Source organism: Anolis sagrei, chromosome 6 (assembly GCF_037176765.1).
Source record: "Anolis sagrei isolate rAnoSag1 chromosome 6, rAnoSag1.mat, whole genome shotgun sequence".
Taxonomy (NCBI): domain Eukaryota; kingdom Metazoa; phylum Chordata; class Lepidosauria; order Squamata; family Dactyloidae; genus Anolis; species Anolis sagrei.
The window spans coordinates 89,040,802-89,060,364 of NC_090026.1; the positions used below are offsets into that span (position 1 = coordinate 89,040,802).

Below are 19,563 nucleotides of genomic sequence, written 5' to 3' on the forward strand. Positions count from 1 at the left end.
CAAGAGATCGCCCTATATTTCATAAATTCTGTGTCACTGGGGAATGGTTGTAAACTTGTAGCCTGAGCAGCCGGTTTTTAACAGTTTAAAACCTATTGGTTTGGCATATTTTAATATTGATTTGTGGCCTCCAAAAACACTCTATCTACAATGCCATTGCTAGCATAGGATTTCTTCCAAGGTGAGCATGCAGTGGTTTGAGACATTGGCTGACATTCTGTTTAGTAGTTATGAGAATGTAAACTGGATTTATTGTTGAAGGCTTTCATGGCCGGAATCACTGGGTTGTTGTAGGTTTTTTTGGGCTATGTGGCCATGTTCTAGAGGCATTCTCTCCTGATGTTTTGCCTGCATCTATGGCAAGCATCCTCTGAGGTAGTGAGGTCTGTTGGAACTAGGAAAAAGGGTTTATGTATCTATGGAATGACCAGGGTGGGACAAAGGACTCTTGTCTGCTGGAGCTAGGTGTGAATGTTTCAGCTGACTGGATTTATGATCTCATATCTTTGGGGGGTTATCTTTATTGTTGTTAACAAGAAAATGTAACCCTCAAAAGCTATATTTTCATCCAGGTAGTATCACTATCAAAGACCTTCCAAACCACTGCAGATTGAGATGATGAGAACTTATGTCTACAAGTGTTCTCCAGGTAGCAAAGTAGAATGAAAGAAGAAGAGCCCCCCAGCTTTCTGCTCTCAGGACATCCTGTAACAAAGAGAGCATTGTAGATGTCATTTACCAGTGCCTTGACCTACAGCATCTTAGAAGATCTTTTGGTTGATTGCTGCCTAGCTGAAAAAGTAGGAGTTTTTCAGATATAGGTAACCTACCGTTATGGCAATCAATCTTGATAGTACATAAAGAATATATTTAGAAAAAGTACTCCCTATAGTAGTGTGAGACATCTGTAATAACACATGTTTCCCCTACTATGTATTTTGCATTTAGTGTACCTTGTTTTGTGATTTGGAATTGGAAAGTGATCCTTATTTTAATTTGCAAGTCCAAGAGTCAAGGGAGTTACTCTTCAGTATCTCAAATTTCATCAAAATTGTTCTTGCTATAGGTATAAAAAAAAGAGTGGACCAGGCCTCAATGCTCCAGTCCACAAACCACATTTATAGTGGGACTGTTTCCCTCTCAATTGATTCTCCTTCACTGTTTTAACTACGGTAGTTTTTCAGAGGTTTCTTTTGTGAGTGATCTATTTTAAAAACAAATTAGAAGTCTAACTGTACACTGACTAATAACCTGGCTGCCCTTTCTCTCAAAGAAGCAATATTCTTTTCACATCCTTCTAATCTTGTGAATTGCTGTTATTGTTTACTGTCAAACTGACTGCAATTTATGACGACCCTATGAATGAGAGATCTACAGTAATCTTGGTCGCCAACAGCCCTGCTCAGGACTTGCAAACTCAAGGTGTGGCTTTCTTTCTTGAAACAATCTATCTCTTTTCCTGCTGCCTTCCACTTTACCAGGCTTTGAAAAATCCCATGAAGGAGGCCACCATGATTCTGATCTTACCAATATGGTATTGAAGCAGGGCTATAAAAACATTGCTTTTCTGGTCTTCCAGAACTGTCCTCCCCACTCTAGATAGTCCACAAAAAGTGATGCTTCAAAGCTGTGATTGCAAAGTCATAGTATTTTTATACCTTTTGCTGTAGTTACAACTTCCAAGTGGTGTGAGTCAGTGCTTTCTTCTTACGGTACAAATAGAATCTGAATGAGTCTTTCAGTTTGCTATGTCTGATGCTGAGTTAAAATATTAATCATCATCATGTTTGGTCAAAGTGTAGTTACTTTGCACATTGAGCTCTCATTGTGCTGGATGCAGAGCCTGTGGTCAAAGTTCTCTGCAGAGGTTTTATAGATGGTTCTGCTCATCACATTGCTCTGGTTATTTTTGGTGGAAGTGTGCCAAAAATGATTGGCATTGTGCCTAAAAATTCTGCCCTATATGTCTGTTAGTCCTGCAGAGTAATCTGAGACTCTCCGCTATCATATATGGCATGACTGACACATAAAGGTACACACGATTATGTTTTTCCAAACGGAAAAAACACCTTCCAGAATGAAATGATTTTCAATTCCAATTTCTACCCAGCACATTTATGGACATCTGCGATCTTGATGTCCATCATGGATCGGATTAACCTGTGGTCTGTTCAGCAGTCATCAGTTCCTGTCATGGCTCTTGTGAGAAGCACATTGTGGTGGTCTCTGGCACGTATAATTACATAGTCTAAGAGGTGCCAATGCTTTGACTGGGGGTGCTTCGATGATAGCTTGGGCTTGTTTTTCTGGCGAAAGAGCATGTTAGTGATGACAAGGTTGTGTTCCGCACATTTGGTGAGAAGCAGGATGCCATTCGAGTTGCTGTTTCCAACCCCATCTTTTCCTATAGTGTCTGGTCACAGGTTGAAGTCTCGTCCAACTCTTGCATTAAAATCCCCCAGGAGGAAGATTTTATCCTCCTTAGATATCTCCAATAGGACAGTGACCAACTAAATTTTTTCCTTGATATCTTCATCAGCATCTAGTGTTGGTCTGTAGGCACTGATAATAGTTTCCTGCTGGTTTTTGGCAAGATTAATTTGGAGGGTTGAGAGTCGTTTATTAATGATGATGGGTGCTTCAGATAAGTGCTTCACCAGATCATTTCTGATAGCAAATACAACCTGGTCTTCCAGTCCAGCCCTTCAATGTGTCCCCTTTGGGGTTGAGCAGGGTAAAATACAGCAAATAAATAAATAAATTACACAACACAAATTCTCTCAAGAATAAAAGTCTGCATATGTCATTTAATTCCCCCCCCCCCCTGTAGTTTGTGGACTCAATCAAATAAAATATGTCTAGAATTGTATGTATAAAGACTTTGAAGTGTGAATTAGGTTAGAATGAAACAAATTCTCCTCTCTAATTGACATCTTATAGAGAGGCATATTGCCTCAACAGACTGGAGATATCCCATGTTGCAATTGTTATGGCTAATAGGTGTGTTATCCATGACGAATATATCAGACAACACATCCCTTTTAAATATTAGGTGCTTTCTTTCTAAATTGGCTTTCAGTGTAGCAAACCTGTTTTTAGTCAGCAAGAACCATATATTCATTTTGGTTTTAAGAGAAATAGAAATGAATCCAAACTTTTATGTAATTTTGGAATCAGAAAGCTTTTTGTTTTGCTATTTCAGTAACAAAATGTAGTGAACTTTTTATTCCTGTCAACAAAGTGTATTTTATTGCTGTATCTTTCATAAAAACACAAGAGCAAAATGGGGTGTAGCTTTATGAAACTGAGAAATTACTAAACCTACATCATATGCAGTACAATGAATTCTGAAGTTATTTGATCTCCCTGTGGCTTTAATGCTAGTTAATTTATTTATACAAAACTCCTTTAAAACATACAGCTTAATCTAAAACATGTGGTATAATCTACTTTCCCGCAACACTAGACAGAATAACAATCGTACATTATAAGTGCTTTTTTTCTTTAAAAAATATAAGATTCTTACCCAATTAATTGATATTTCCTGGGAATAAATACCTTTCTCACAATGCAATGACATCTAATATTTGATTACATTACTCTTAAAATTGTATGTTCTTAGGAAAGGAGGGGGTCATTAATAAGATTGGTAACAGTGTTTAAGTATTTAACTGTTCGAGTATTTCTGCCTTTCCTTTCTGTTGGGGCCTCAGGTGCTTAAACAGAGCCCCCAGTGGCACAATGCATTACACCCTTGTGCTGCCAGGGTAGCTGACTGACAGGTCAGTGATTCGAATCAGGGGAGAGCGGGTTGGGCTCCCTCTGTCAGCTCCAGCTCCCCACAAGGATGGCAAAACTTCAAACATCTGGGCATCCCTTGGGCAACGTCCATGCAGACGGCCAATTCTCTCACACTAGAAATGACTTGCAGTTTCTCAAGTTGCTCCTGACACAAAAAGAGGTGCCTAAATACAACATCACACAGGTAAACATCCTGTCCTTCTACCATATCTCCATAACCCAAAACTTCACTTCTCCATTTCCAACATTTGAAGTTTTCAAATGACTGTAGTGAGGAAACCACACTCCTAATTTCTATTTTTGCATCAGATTTACATGTTGCCCAAAGCAATATATATGGGGCCATTTCATGTTATTCTCATTAACGTTTATTGTGTGACATAGGCAGAGCTTGGAATGTTAACTATGAAAATCAGTTTGATAACATTAACTTTTAGAAATTAGGAAGCTAATTCAGTAGCATAAACAATAATGATTAAAATTATATGATCCTAATTTACCAAATTAATTTTTTGATAAAACAATTATGGGATTGAAAGAGAATGGCAAAAAAGTTCTTGCTATTTAGTTTGGGGGAAAATACCTTGCTAGAAATTTTATTTCAAAGGTTTCTTTTTCTCATATTAAAGTTGTTGTCCTCTTCCAGCCTAAAATTATCCTCACATGGATAACAAATCTCTTAAAATAATTGCTGTCTGTGTCATGATAAGACCCCTGGAAATTTTAGGCTTTCTGAGATCAGAAAGCACAGAATCTTATCTTGTAACAGTTTGACAGTCTTCTACATCTTTGTTTTCTTTCCATCCCTACCAACATGTTCACTTATTATTAAAATACTTTGTTTACTAAAGGGCAGCAAGGATTGATTCATTTCAGTTAGTGGACACTGATCGACCAAAAGAGCAACATACAATGAATGACTGTATTTTCTCAATCTCAAATTCTCAATCTGGAATTTCTGAGAATTCTTAATATGACATTAAACAAAAAAAATCTGAGCATATCTAGATAATTATTTTTTCTACAGTTGAACTGCTACATCTCTACTATTTTCCCTTTCCCAGTTAAGATGTATGCAAAGATCAGTTTGATACAGGGACAGTGAATCACATTTTTTCCCATTTACTGATGGATGTTGATAACAGTGAAATAGTTTTTCATTTTGTAGCTTCAAAACACTTAGGGAAGTTTTCCCTCGCATAATGATGGGAAACACACATCTTGTCTATGAAGGTTTCTCATCTTGCACAAAAAGCTGTATTGTTTTCTGGAAACTGCAGCATTCAGTCCTGAAATTGAAAACTGTGCAGCTATCTTTGCAAAAAGAAATCACGCAGCATTTAAACTGGCAATGGCTGCTTTTTCAGTCTCTCCAGGTTCCTTTGCCTGCCATGAAGTTGTTATTATTTATTTATTTATTTACTTACTTACTTACTATATTTCTATACCGCCCTTCTCAGCCCAAGGGCAACTCAGGGTGGTTTACAAAATGGCACAATTCAATGCCACAATAATACAGGGTTAGTCAAAATGCATAGGCCAATAAGCCATTCAATTGAATGGCTTATTGGCCTATGCATTTTGACTAACCCTGTATAAAAACAGTTAAAAGCATATAAGGTAAGGTAAAGGTAAAGGTTGTCTCCTGACATTGAGTCTAGTCATGTCTGACTCTGGGGTGTGGTGCTCATCTCCATTTCTAAGCCGAAGAGCCGGCGTTTTCCATAGACATCTCCAAGGTCATGTGGCCAGCATGACTGCATGAAGCGCCATTACCTTCCTGCCAGAGCAGTACCTATTGATCTACTCACATTTGCATGTTTTCGAACTGCTAGGTTGGCAGAAGCTAGGGCTGACAGCGGAATCTCATGCCACTCCCCGGAATTGAACCTGCGACTTTTTGGTCAACAAGCATATAACATCCACAAAATTCCATGAACAATAAAATCAATAAAACATAAATCCTCCACATCTCATTTCCAGAATCATTATCCAATCGCAATTGTCCAGCTGTTCTGAGGTCAAGAAATATCTGCTACACTGCATTTGAGAAAGCCTGCTCACAAAGCCAGGTTTTGACTTTTTTACGAAAAATTAAGAGGGCGGGGGCCGATCTAATGTCCCTGGGGAGGGCGTTCCATAGCTGAGGGGCCACCACAGAGAAGGCCCTATTTCTTGCCCCCGCCAACTGAACCTGTGAAAAAGGCAGGACCAAGAGCAGGGCCTCTCCAGAAGATCTTAAGTTCCTGGATGGTTCATAAGGAGAGATATGTTCGGACAGATAAGCGGGAGATTATTAAATTTAATTTTACTGTGTTCTTTAATTTTTTATATCTTGGTTCTTGATTCTCAGGTTCATGTATCATCTTGGTTTGATGTCTGTAGTCTCGTCCTGAAACTAGCAGACCTCACAGTAATCTGAATGGTAGTGAGATGTGTCAGACAGTTTCTGTGTTCACTGTAGACATCTGAATTATTACCCTCACCACACTATTAATTTATGTACGATGTTCATTCACCTTGACACTATTTCTGACAAATCCAGTCTCTGGCTCTAGAATCTGCAACTGTGATATTCAGCTTTCGCTTGGTTTCCTAGGAAGCAAGCTTCAATTCCTGCCCTTAGACCATTGAACATATAAACTGCAACAATAGTATAAAAGAGGAAGCTGTTTATGCCATCCAGGTGTTGTGTATGTGCTCAGCTCAGTAGCATGGTTTCAGGAAGCTGGATGATTCATAACATTTGCAGGAAGATACAATGATATTTCCCCCATTTCTAAAGAGAAACAAAAAAGTTGAATAAAATGTCTGCTTCTTTGGCCTGCCTTCTTTGTTAGGATGCAGCTCATGTGGAGAATTGATTCTGTCTTATTTGCATTTGAAAAAGCTTGTATTGTCTTGATTTTAATTCCTAATAATGAGTGATATTGGCGCTGTGTACCTAAAATCTGTGGGTGTGTGGGAGAAGGCTCAGCTCATTGTAATATTGTGATATTATTTTTAAAAGATCGTTCTTGAACTTCTAGTTATGAGCCTATGCAGCGATCTTATTGTGCCTTTATGTTTCATTAGCCAATCACTAATATATTTCAATATAATAACAAATTGCAGGACTGGAATAATGTTGTTATTTGTCCTGCTTGAGAACTTTCAGTGTAAGTAAGTGATGGCTCAGCTATTGGGGCATATGGAACAGTTTCCCATGACATAGTGAAGGGCTTCTTAAACTTTTCCACTTTTTTACATTTTTACATGACTTCGGGAATATGGATACACAAAGTAAGTATAAAAATCAATCATTTAGTGATGATAAGCATTTGCAAGGCTATCTACACAGGCCAGTTTTCCTTTTTATGAAGTACAGCTGAACGATTTTCATCAGAGTCCACTGTAAATACTGCATGTTTTTGCTAACATATTTGTGTCAGTATCTAAAACAGTCACTAGGTGGCAACTTTTTACTATTCCCCCAATTTTTCAGTTATGGTAACCCCATTTGGGGTTGGGACCCACAGTTTAATAAATATGTTCTCATTATTATTTTTTTCATAATTAAGAAGATTTTGGTCTCGGAAAGCAAGAAAACCCAAATGCCTACTTGAGCAATTAGAGAAAACTATTCCGCTTCCTCCAACATTTGTGGAGAATTTTATGTCTATCAGTTTCCCCATGTTTAGGTACAGCACTTCCCTGTATGCTACAGAGCCCACCAATTCCAGAGAAATGACTTAGTAGCATGAACAAATTTTTCTCAAAATGTTATTGGGTTCAGATCTTTTAAATTTTCATTTGTCATGTTTTTCTCTTGTTTAGTATGTTCCCGATGCTGCTTTCCCTTATAAGTTATGAAATAATTGTTGTTTCTGAAATGCTTTTGATGAATTGCTGTTCTACAACTTTTGAAATTGACAAGTTACTTTTTTGGTGACAAAGGGTTAACAAAGTTACTTTTAAAGAAATGCTGTACCATGAATATCACCTCACTCCAGTGCTTTTAACAAGTAACATTTACTTGTTACTATAATATATTCTTTGGCGGCAATTAGGTCATTTTGGGATTTTTGACTTTTTTAAAGCTTTACATGGACAGTAAAACATTGTTCCCCAGTGCATTAAAATAATTCCACACAACTACTTCTGCTTCCTGTAATTCTTTATATCATTTACTACATTTACTACATAGTTAATGTCTGCAGTTCTGCTTTCAGTATCCAGACTTCTACATTGTGATGTATGTATTTTGTGATTCCCTGCAACCACTAGGTCCTCTATGAATCATTTCCCCCCTTCATATCATATGCTTATGTCATTTTGCACCAATTCTTCCCATTGTTCGTGGGTGGAGAAAGTGCAGCATTGAACCACCTGTGATGCAACCCCAAACCCTTGAAAAAGCATTGGGAAAATCCAGAAAATTCAGGCTAATTTTTGTATTGCCTGAAAATTCCCCCAAACTTCCCCAGAACATGTGACAGTTTCAGGCACTATCTCTCCCCCCCCCCCCCTCCCACTTCCATACACATACATACACACATATCCCAAGACTTTGAATAATAAAATAAAACAGTTAAATTAGCACAGACACAAAATGGTGGCTGGGAGTGATGTTCCACCTTGGGACATAAAGGCATGGACTGCTAAGCGATACAAATTGGCCTCTGCCCCCATGCAGTGGCCAATCCCTGTTTTGTTTTGTTTTTTTGGCTGCTTAGAAGAATGTTCAACAAGAAAACTGTTTGTGAAAACTTGCCAAAAACATGTTTGTAGCCTAATTTATCTTGATGTAATCCTGGCAAAAAAATGGAAGACAGTTTTCAGTCTTGTTTTTAAAAGTTTGATGTGTTTGCATTGATTTATTTAAATAGTTAAAATATAGATCTTAAAATTTTTGGGGGATTGCCAAAAAAAATCCAAGAAGAATAACACTTGTGACTTTTTATGCAGTGCATGCTACTAACTAATGAAATAAAGGAAGCAAACTCATTAATTTTGAAATCCTATGTGTTCCTTAGTTTTCCCTGTGTTTACATTTTTTCTTTCTTTCTTTAAAGGAATGCATTCTAGTGTATTGTACAAATCTGATGAGATCTTTATTGCTCTGTTGGGGGAAGGGGGAAGGAACCATAAAATAATGGTCTTTCCCCTGGGAGAAGAATGCTATGCTCTGCAGCCTTTTTGTAAATATTATTTATTGGAATCATGCAGACAGTATTGGCTCTAGATGTATTTGATGTATTTCCTGAAGCTGGTATCACAAGGGTGTCAGCATTGGTGTAAACATTATTTGAAACACTTCTGTTCTTGGAAGACAATGTGTAAATTAAAATGTAATTTATCTTGACTTTATAGATTCAAGATGCAGCAAGTCGGGGCTTGAGGTTTGTTGGAATCATACCTCAATATGATTCCCAGATGAACTCCAAGAGCAGCAGTGCTATAACATCCACAAGCAGCAGCTCCAGAGAGTTGAAAGGTGACAAAAATCCATCAGAGCTTCCCGAAGATTGTGGTTCACCAGATCATGACAGGGCAGATTGCACAAATGGCTGCAGAGTTTCCGAAGCAAAAGAAGAAGATGCTGAACAGTGTGTAGACCCCAGTGAAGACCCAGGAGGTGAAGGGCAGGTTACTGAACATCTCAGTTTAAGCTCAGTTGGAGAAAATGGAGGTCCTCTTCAAGGTGAGAATGCAAGTACCCATAGTTTTCCAAGGGCTACTGTAAATGAATTTCCTCAATGTATTGAAACCGATTTCTCTGTTATTTGTTGTACAATTGTGATATTACAAGGGAATAATTTCACAAACATTTTAATGATGATAAGCTTTATTGGTGGTCTATAACTTGGGTTGTTGTGCATTTTTCGGGCTGTATGACCATGTTCCAGAAGCATTCTCTCCTGACGTTTCACCCACATCTATGGCAGGCATCCTCGGAGGCTCAATCTCCAAGGATGCCTGCTATAGATGTGGGTGAAACATCAGGATAGAATGCTTCTGGAACATGGCCATATAGCCCAAAAATGCACAACAACCCAGTGATTCCAACCATGAAGGCCTTCAACAACACATTTATAACTTGGTTTATGATTTTTAGATAGAGGGCTCAGATTAGAATAGATCTCTGAGATGGTAGAACAATTCACACAACAAGTGTACACTGTATATACATTTGGGGATGTTGTATTTATGGTGATTCTGTAAGGTGTAGTCAATAATTCTCGAATCCATTTGAGCATACTCTGTCTTGATGGCTTGATAACATTGAAAGCAAGATTATTCCTCCTCTTCATTCGGTTGCTTCTAGTACTACTACAGTGAGAAAGGGTTTATTTTAAAGCAATCACTCACTTATGAACTAAAGCTTAATTACACCACAGTAAGCTGTGGCTGTTTGTTTTGAATTATTTCTACAATGAGAGATGTTCACTTCTCAGTTTAAGATAGTAATGCAAGATGTAAAAAAAAGGAAAACACATAATTGTTGTAGACCTAGTTATTTTGTAACGTGCATCTTAAGAACTTTTGATCATCAGCGCCTTTTGAGGATTTAATCCCATGTGAACTCTTTTTAAACTAGAATTCATTCCCCTCCCCTTAGCATAATTTCTAGCACACAAGTTAAGATTCATTGTAAATTTTAAAATAGTTAACTAGGCTCATCTGGCAGAATTTTTTATCTTTCTTCCCTCCCTCCCTCCCTCCCTCCCTCCCTCCCTCCTTCCTTCCTGGTTTTAAATGACTTAGGGGAGTAGCGAGAAAGCAATATCCCAATCAGTACATTATCATATAATAGACTTTCTAGTGTTTTTCTTCTTACATGTTCCATGTCTCCTAGTTTGGAGGATGTTGTCTGAAGGTCTGCAGTTGTGGCTTCAAGGGCTCTGGTTCCTATTACTTTAGGACCAAAAATACAGAATACGTTGTACTGTTTGAGGAGTCACAATAACCCTTTCTGCTGAGTATAAGATAAAAATCGTACCTCTAAGTAGACCTGCTCCTGTAATCTCTCTGAGACTTCCTCCATTTCCTGAGGGGAAAAAACTTGCAAAGATTACCTTTAGTAGTGCAGGAAGTTTTCACTTTGGAAGAAAAGGAGACATGTTGATAACAATAAAAAATAACAAATGGTACTTAGCACTAAGTACGGAAAACATTAAAAATGCAATACTATATAATGCAATATGTTAATACTTAATTTTCTTCATGAAGAACCGGGTTTTTATTCTCCTATTTGTTTCCTAAACAGAGTTGCTTGAAAGATACATGAATTCTAAACATTTTAAAGGAGAAAAGAAAACTGTTTTCTATCTGAAAGACAAGAAATTACCCAGGTTTTACCAAATTATAGATCTAGATCTAATGAGATTCTTATGATATTGCTCATTCCCTAGATCATTCTTGTCTGGTACTGAAAACAAGTTCAGGTTTTTCTAGTCTTCTAGAGGAGATTGTTTAGCTGGTCTGGAACCTTGTGGAATGAAGGTGAGATGCCACCTCCTCTTTAAACTGGAGTCTGCTCTTCTATGACCAGAAGTGGATAAAGCTCACAATCAGTTTTCTGTTTTAAGATTGATATAACACTTACCTTTCAGACTTTTTTTTTTACTTGTATGTGAAGTATTTTATGTGGTACTGTTTCCATATATTTAATAAATGCTCTGCCCGACTTACTGGGTGGAGATGTTGTGGCGGCAGGCGCCCTCCCGCCCACCATACTCCTTCCCAGAAGCCCTCTGTGTGGTGAGAAGCTTTCCCACCAGCTGGCTGACCAATAAGCAACAGGCCTTTCTTTGCCCCCTGATTGGCTGGGGCCGGCCACTGCCAGCAGTGTGCCTTTGGATGTCTCATCCCACCTACCCACCTTCATATGTGTTTAACTGTTTGATTTGTTCTTTTCTCACAACTTGCAGCTGTGTTGCATGGGCTCTAGATCTGGCTTGCTTATCCTCCCCCTATTGCGGGGGGGGGGGTGTCTGGTGGTTCGCCAGGGGTGCGGCAGTAATGATGTCCCAGTATTGTGCCAGTCAGTAACAGCAGTACCCCCTGGCATGGTTAAGCAGTATTGATCAGCAGCGGGCTGCCCAATCCCTGATCCAGAACCCATCTATGGCAGCCAACCCTGTTCCTCATTTGTTATCCATAAACAAGTTGGGGCCTGTTGTTATCCCAACAGTGTGTGTGTGTTGTCTTTCGGTTTTCTGGAGGGAGGTAGTTGTCGCCCATGCCCAGGCTACTGGCTTGCTTTTTTACTCCAAGCCACTGTTAAGATTCATGTAAACATTTAATCATGTTTTAAGTCATCAGGGGAAGAACATAAGAAATGGAAAATATGGGTGCTTTGATTTTCTTGTCCCACTCCTAATCTTCTGTGTAAGATGTCATAGTAATAATGCTGAAAATCCTAAAGTACAGTGGGACATTGGCGAGGAAACATATGGAACCAATATTGCTATGATCAGCAAAATTATTTCTTTTGGAGAGGGATCATTTATTTTCTGATTGTGGCCTGTTTGGGTGGTTTCTTCCTTTGAGAATATTTCTTACATGCTGTTGTTTGGTGGTAGTGCTAACAGAGTATAGTTTTGGAGAAATCTGTATTGTGGTTGCATGAGAAAATGCCTTACTGTACCACAATACTCTTCCCCCTACCCCCACCCCATACAGTACATCTGATTTCCCTATTACTGCTTTCTGACCCAAATCAGCATTTTTCCCCTTGTTCAACCTGGAAAACCTATTCAGGTTTTTGGCATTCATCTTTGTTCTTCCCATGTGAGCACAGAGGGAAAGCTTACTTGTTTTCTTTACAATGTCTGCCTTATCTTTTAAAAGACAATCCCTTTTTTGGTATCTTTTTTGCTAATAGAATAATGTTTTTGTCAATGCAGTCATTTTTCACAGTCTCTCTTTTCCAAGTTCTGATTTTGTCTAGTGCAATTGTTTTGTACTTTTCCTTTCCTTTCCTTATTATTTTGACTGGTCTTTACTTACCACATATCTTGTTCTGCCTTACGTGTGAGTGGCAACAAGTTATATCCCACCCCAAGCGTATTCTAAACTTTTTAACAAGAATCTAAATGTGTTTCCATTTGCAACAGGATTTACAACATAATTGCTGATGTTGAAATAATGTTGGATTCTTGTTTAATATGTGTATGTTGAGTTGTAAAGTCAGTGGCTGAAAAAACTCATCCTGTTTCCTATGACTACAAAATGAGATAAAGCAATCCTCTTGATCTCTATAAATCCCAGGTCAGCAGTTGGATGGCTTTGCCAAGCCAGCACCTCAACATCTGCCTTTTGTGTGTGTAAACTGCTCATATTTTCCACTATGCATTCATACATTTTGAATATGAGAAATCTGATGCATTAGAGTTCCCATTGCTTTTTTTTTTCAATTGCAGTATCAAGCTGCAATCGTGTGTGTTCCATATATGTGTGTGTGCATTTTTCTGAGAAGTTACAGTCTACTCCAAATTCTTAGAGTTCCTTGGACCCACAAAACAATTTTGAATATATGGCAAAGGGTTGTTTTGTTTTTATTTTCAAATAGGCAATGCTATAGTGTAGGTTTAAATCTAACTTGTCTGCTCTTATTAGTTCTCCCTTGTTTTGTTGGTTGTAAGCAGGTAAATAAATACTGGGTCAGTTACACAATTGGGTTTTTGGACTGTAATAAAGTTTTGATTGATTAATTGATTGATAATTTGGTGGAAACAGTGTTCAAAAGCAGACTGGTTGAAAATTTCATTTATCTGTAAAGACTGCATGTGCATTCCCACCCTGAATTATGAGCCATTTTGAGGAAGAGAAACTATTTAGTGTACAGTACTATCCCCGTAACTGTGGCAAATATATTCCAAAACCTCCAGTGGATACTTGGATCCACAGATAATAGCAAACCCTGGATTTTTATTATTATGTTTGGGTTGCAATCATACAGGAGCCCCCAGGGACGCAGTGAGTTAAACCACTGAGCTGCTGAACTTGCTGACTGAAAGGTTGCAGGTTCAAATCCGGGGAGCAGCGTGAGCTCCCGCTGTTAGCCCCAGCTTCTGCCAACATAGCAGTTCGAAAACATGCAAATGTGAGTAGATCAGTAGGTACCGCTAGGGCGGGAAGGTAACGGTGCTCCATGCAATCATGCCAACCACATGAACTTGAAGGTTTCTACGGACAATGCTGGCTCTTCATCTTAGAAATGGAGATGAGTACCAATCCCCAGATACAGACACGACTGGACTTAATGTCAGGGGAAAACCTTTACCTTTACCTTTACTATCCCCGTATCTGCGGCAGATAGATTCCAAAAACCCCAGTAGATACCTGGATCTATAGATAATAACAAACCCTGGATTTTTATTATATTTGGACTGTAAGCATACTATAGAATCCCATTTCAGGATCTACAGAGGACAATAAACACTTCCCGAGAGAAATATTTTTTGAGTATGTATAAGTGAAACCATGGATATTGAATTCATAGATAAGAGAGTCAATCTGTATTTGTTGTGGGGCCGGGATAGACAACAGCACTTGGTCTGGGGTGGTCAATATTCAGCTATAGAACTCTCACAATAAAAACAAAAGCAACCAAAAAGAAAACCTAGAAATCTCTGGGAGCCCACTTCTTTTTGACAGAAAGTTTTAAAAAAATGTTAAACATCAAAATATCAATGTGGATTTTCTGTTTTTTAGATCTTTAAACAGAGTGGCTGGCCATCTGTCATGAGCCCTGCATGGGAAGGGGTTGGGTGAAATGTCTCATGTGGCTCCTTCCAATCTCTGATTTACACCACAGAATTATAGCCCTGTTATTCCACTTTAACTGCCATGGCTACACCCTGTGGGAACTTTGTTCAGAGGACATTGCCTCTTCCTAACCTACATATCCCAGGATTTTATTGTAATATGATAGTGCTATCAATTTGGAAGATATGAAGTTCTATATCTGGTGTCTGTGCTTAAAATAGCAAAATATTTTCCTCTAGGGTTGGATTATCACTGGTTCAATTGATACAGTTGCTGCAGGCTTCTCACCTGGCTAAGGGCCAGGTGCTGAAGAAGAAATATTTTATTTGCATCAATGTCTTCTCTATCTACTTTCTGAAACTCCTGATGCTTCTATTAACAATATTTTATGTGTTACTTTAGTAGCAAAGTGAAAATGCATGGGATGAGCCTGTTGATTTCTCAGATGTTGGTTGAGAATGAGTTCATACATGAAGATTTTTTAACTAGCTACATTATATAGATTGTATTTTATGTATTAATTATTTTGTCACCAGTCTTGGAATAGCTCTCACATGCACATATAAATGGGCCCTATTTTTGGCATTGCTCCAAAGCCCCAACCCACATAATCCATTTTGTCTGGTTCATACAATAAATACGCCAAACAGTCTTTATTTTGTTGGACCGATAGTCTGATCTGAGATAACAGAATCAGAAAGCAGACGACACCTCACCAAGTAGCTGACTAGCCCCCTATTAAAGACATCCAGAGAAGGAGACCGTATCCATCACCTCTCCAGTCAATTGGTTTGATTGTCAAACCACTCTTACTTTCAAGGAGTTCCTTCTAATGTTCAGTTGCAATCTAGTTGGCTATAACTTTCAACCATTAGACCAGGTCTTACTTGTTGAGGCAGCAGGAAACAAACCTGCATTCTCCTCTCTGTGACAGCTCTTGGGGTATTTAAAGACTGTGATAATGTTACCCCTCAGTTTTCTCTTCATCAAGTTGAACATGCCCAGCACCTTTAACCTTTCTTATATGTTTGTTCTCCGTACCCATTCACATCCATGTTGTTTTTTTTCTGAATCTGCTCCAATTTGTCTGTACCTTTCTTAAAATGAAGTGTCAAAAACTGAATGTAATATAGGCAGCCCCCAATTTATGAACAAGACAGGTTCTGTAGGTTTGTTAAGTTGAATTTATATGTAAGTCAGAACAGGTACATTTTAACTAAAACTCCAGAGATAGGGAGATAGATAAACTTTGGATAGCATTGGGAATGGTTAATACTCCTGTGGAGTTCGTTTTTCTGTCTGTGCCCCTGATCAGAAGATTCACCTCACTTTCTGTTCCTGTGATAATTGGATTTTGAAAATTTTGGCTTGTTGGGAAAACAAAAAGCTTCAGCTGAGACACCTTTTCACCATGATAATGACTCCTTCAGTTGTATCTCCCTTCCTAGGGGTAGATTTCTCTCACTTCCTGTTGCCTCACGCCCGTTCTTAACTACGAGTAATTTGTAAGTCAGATGTTTGTAATTTGGAGACTGTCTGTACTTTAGATGAGGCCTGACTAGAAAAGAATATAATGGGACTTTTGCGGCCATTGAACTAGAAGCTATGCTTCCATGAATGCAGGCTAAAACAGCATTCATCTTTTTGTTGCAGGATCGCACCACTGGCTCAATTAATTTAAGATCAATACTAATCCAAAGGTCCTTTTCTTATATAGCATTGCTGAACCACATATCCTGCAAAATTGCATGTTGTATGGAGAGAAGATCTAGTGTTTTCCTCACTAGCCACAAGTTTACCTACAGCTGCCTATCTGTCTTTATATCTATCTGTGACTTTAAAAAAAAAATCACTTTTTGGCCCATCATAGCCCTTGAAGCAATGCACAATCAATAATAAACAAATAAAAACTGATATACCTGTAAAACAAGCTAAACTCTGACTTAAAATAGTTCTAAAATGAGAAATTTCAAAAAAAGCTAGACCAGGCACTTCTAATTTTAAGTGTAAAAGACCAAGGCAAAACAGCACAGTCTTCACTGCCCACGACACAAAAAAAAATGGAGTCAGTTTTTCCTTCTCCAGGAGGGAATTCTACATCTGTCCTCCCATTTTGATGCATTAGATCATTTTGATGCATTAAGTCCATTTTTTCATTTAAAATGGTCACTTATGAATTCATGTATGCTATTAGTGTGTGTGTGGGTGTGCTGAAGAGTTCATATAGGAAATAAAATGCAGTCATCTGCCCAGCCTGTCCAAATATACACCTTGAGCATAATTAGACACATCTAGATGCCTTTTGATGGGGAACAAAAACAGGGAAAAGCTACTGTCCATTTGCCCAATTTGTTGGACATGAGAAACAGGATGCTGAAGTTGGGGGTTATTATGATCCACCATTACTCTGTTTTCAAATTGTATCCATTAAAAAATAAGTACTATTGGGGCAACACTAGAGCCCTGGTGGTGCAATGGATCAAACCCTTGTGCTGGCAGGACTGCTGACCGAAAGGTCGGTGGTTCAAATCCGGGGAGCAGGGTGAGCTCCCGTCTCAGCTCCAGCTTCTCATGCGGGGACATGAGAGAAGCTTCCCACAGGATGGTAAAACATCTGGGCATCCCCTGGGCAACATACTGCAGACAGCCAATGCTCTCACACCAGAAGCAACTTGCAGTTCCCAAGTTGATCTTGACACAAAAAAAAAAAGTATGATGAAGAATGAATTAATCACAGCATTAGGAAACAAAGTTCTGTGATTCGTATCAGGGATTTGTGTGTGAGTGTGTGTGCAAAGGGAATATGGGGTGCTTGATTTTTTAAAATGTAAATTAGTAATAAATTAGCATGTTTTTGTGGCTTAACAGGATTGCTGTTGCTACTTCAGGACAAATTAGAACATGTGTGTCATAAGGGTTTCTTTTTTGTAGACTAATCTACTGCAGCAGGTAAAATCTTAAAAAGTGAGGGAGGTTTTAGCGAGGTTTTAATTTGTGGGTTTTTCTAATTGCCTGATGCCATTTTAGAGCCTCTTGCTTATGTGTTATGCCAAGGTTTTTTTAAAAAAAACTTCTGAGAACAGCCTGTCAGGAAGGTTTGTTAGCATTTTTAATAATAGACTTTGCCTTAATTAAAGCAGCTTTTTTTCTCTCCGAAAGAATCATCATCTGCCTCCTGTGGGAGCTTCAAACTTCCCATCGCTCCCTCAACATCCCCCCTCTCCTCCTTGAAGAGAGTTTATTGATGTTGCCTTGTCTTATAAAAGAGATGTTTTAGAAATGTTTGTCACCTTTAAGAAAAGGCAGCTCTCAAACAGGAAGCAGGAATAAAAGGGAACTGTTAAAAGGGAGAAAAGCTTGTGTCAGCTTGTTCAATAAAGTCAGGCTAGTAATATTTGAAGTAACTAGATACACCTGAGCCAGTTGTTCAGGAGCACCATGGTGACAAGATGAAAAGGAAGAGAGGTGGAAAAACAGGGGGAGGGAAATCTATGAAGAAAAGACCTGCCTTGCTTTGTGAAATAGAAGTGCAGAAATACAACTTTGAATTGCGGCACCAGTCATGTGATCTTACATGTGTAGAGGTAAAGGATGTGCTCCCCACCTGTCCATCTGAAGATCTGAACAAACAGGAGTCTGCTGCAGAGCTTGGAAAACTTTTTTTCTGGACTAAGTTTTCTATTGGCTTCAGAGGTTTGTGAGTGGAAAGAGTAACTTTTCCAAGCTTTGGCCTGCTGTGATTGTGTGCAGAATCCCTCTGAGCTTTCCCACTATTCATTAGAGCAACTTCCCCTTTTCAGGCCATTCCTACCAATGTGGGTGGACAGTCTAAAAAGTGGGCATAGCCCAGGAACCCAATCCACAATTATAGCACTATGATTCCACTTCAATTGCCATAGAAACATCCTATGGCACCCTGAAATCTGTGTTTTGTTAATGCAATGAATAGATCTTTTTGTTTGAGAATTTTTAATGCACTCCCTAAATTGCATGGCAGTTCTCGTGGTCTCATAGTGCTGCAATTTATAGTTTAATGGGTATTTTTGGGGTTATTCTTTTAAATAGTTCCATCACTTATGGTGGTAGTTGGAGCCCCCGGTGATGCAGTGGGTTAAACCCTTGTGCCGGCAGGACCGAAGACTGACAGGTTGCCGGTTCAAATCCGGGGAGAGCACGGATGAGCTCCCTCTATCAGCTCCAACTCTCCATGCAGTGATGAGAGAACCTCCCAGAAGGATGGTAAAACATCAAAAACATCCGGGCGTCCCCTGGGCAATGTCCTTGCAGACGGTCAATTCTCTCACACTAGAAGCAACTTGCAGTTTCTCAAGTCGCTCCTGACATGACCAAAAAAAAGGTGGTAGGTATGGTAACTAGGCAGTTGTTTTCTGGGAATGAGGGTTTCCTCTTTGTTTTAATAATTCTTATATTATTATCTTTTAGAAGTATTTTCTAGAGGAGAGGAGGAAAGAAAGAAGCTAAAGGGTGACTCAAGGCTCTTGGAGACACCAAAATGTTTCTAAAGGGCAAAGAGAAAGATATGCTCTTTCTTTTTCCCAAGTCCCCAAATGCTTGCGCACCACACCCACCCATCCCGCACATTCCCAATTCCCAGTCAGTCCCACTAAATAAAAAGAATAAAAAATTAAAGGAAAATCATAAAGATTCCAAAGAGAGGCCAAGCCAAAGTAAATAAAAAATAAATTGGAGAGAGCGTGAGTGAGCAGACAGAAAGGCAATGAAGCCAGGAGAGCAATGGAGGCGATCGCCCCATTACATAGATGCAGCTTGCGTAAGAGACATCATGGAGTTCTTCTATTCCAATTGGCCTATCAAGCAGGGCTCCACATCATGCCAAATTGGGGAGGCTGCCATGTGCGCCTATTACTGATGAGAAAATGTGATGCCTGGGCCCTTGCCATTACAGCCATCCAGTAGAGCCAAAGGTGATGGATCGGCCGAAGTAAACGGTTAAAACAGATCCGCGCACAATCCTAATGGATGGGG

The 19,563-nt window shown here is 39.0% G+C and overlaps 1 protein-coding gene across 1 annotated transcript in view; it reads left to right on the top strand.

Moving 5' to 3' along the window:
* Window positions 1-19,563, top strand: part of RFTN1 (raftlin, lipid raft linker 1) — a 135,760-nt gene that overhangs the window by 78,417 nt on the left and 37,780 nt on the right. The window contains exon 5 of the mRNA XM_060781982.2: window positions 9,154-9,484. Coding sequence (XP_060637965.2) covers window positions 9,154-9,484 — 331 coding nt within the window. The remainder of the gene's footprint in view (window positions 1-9,153; window positions 9,485-19,563) is intronic.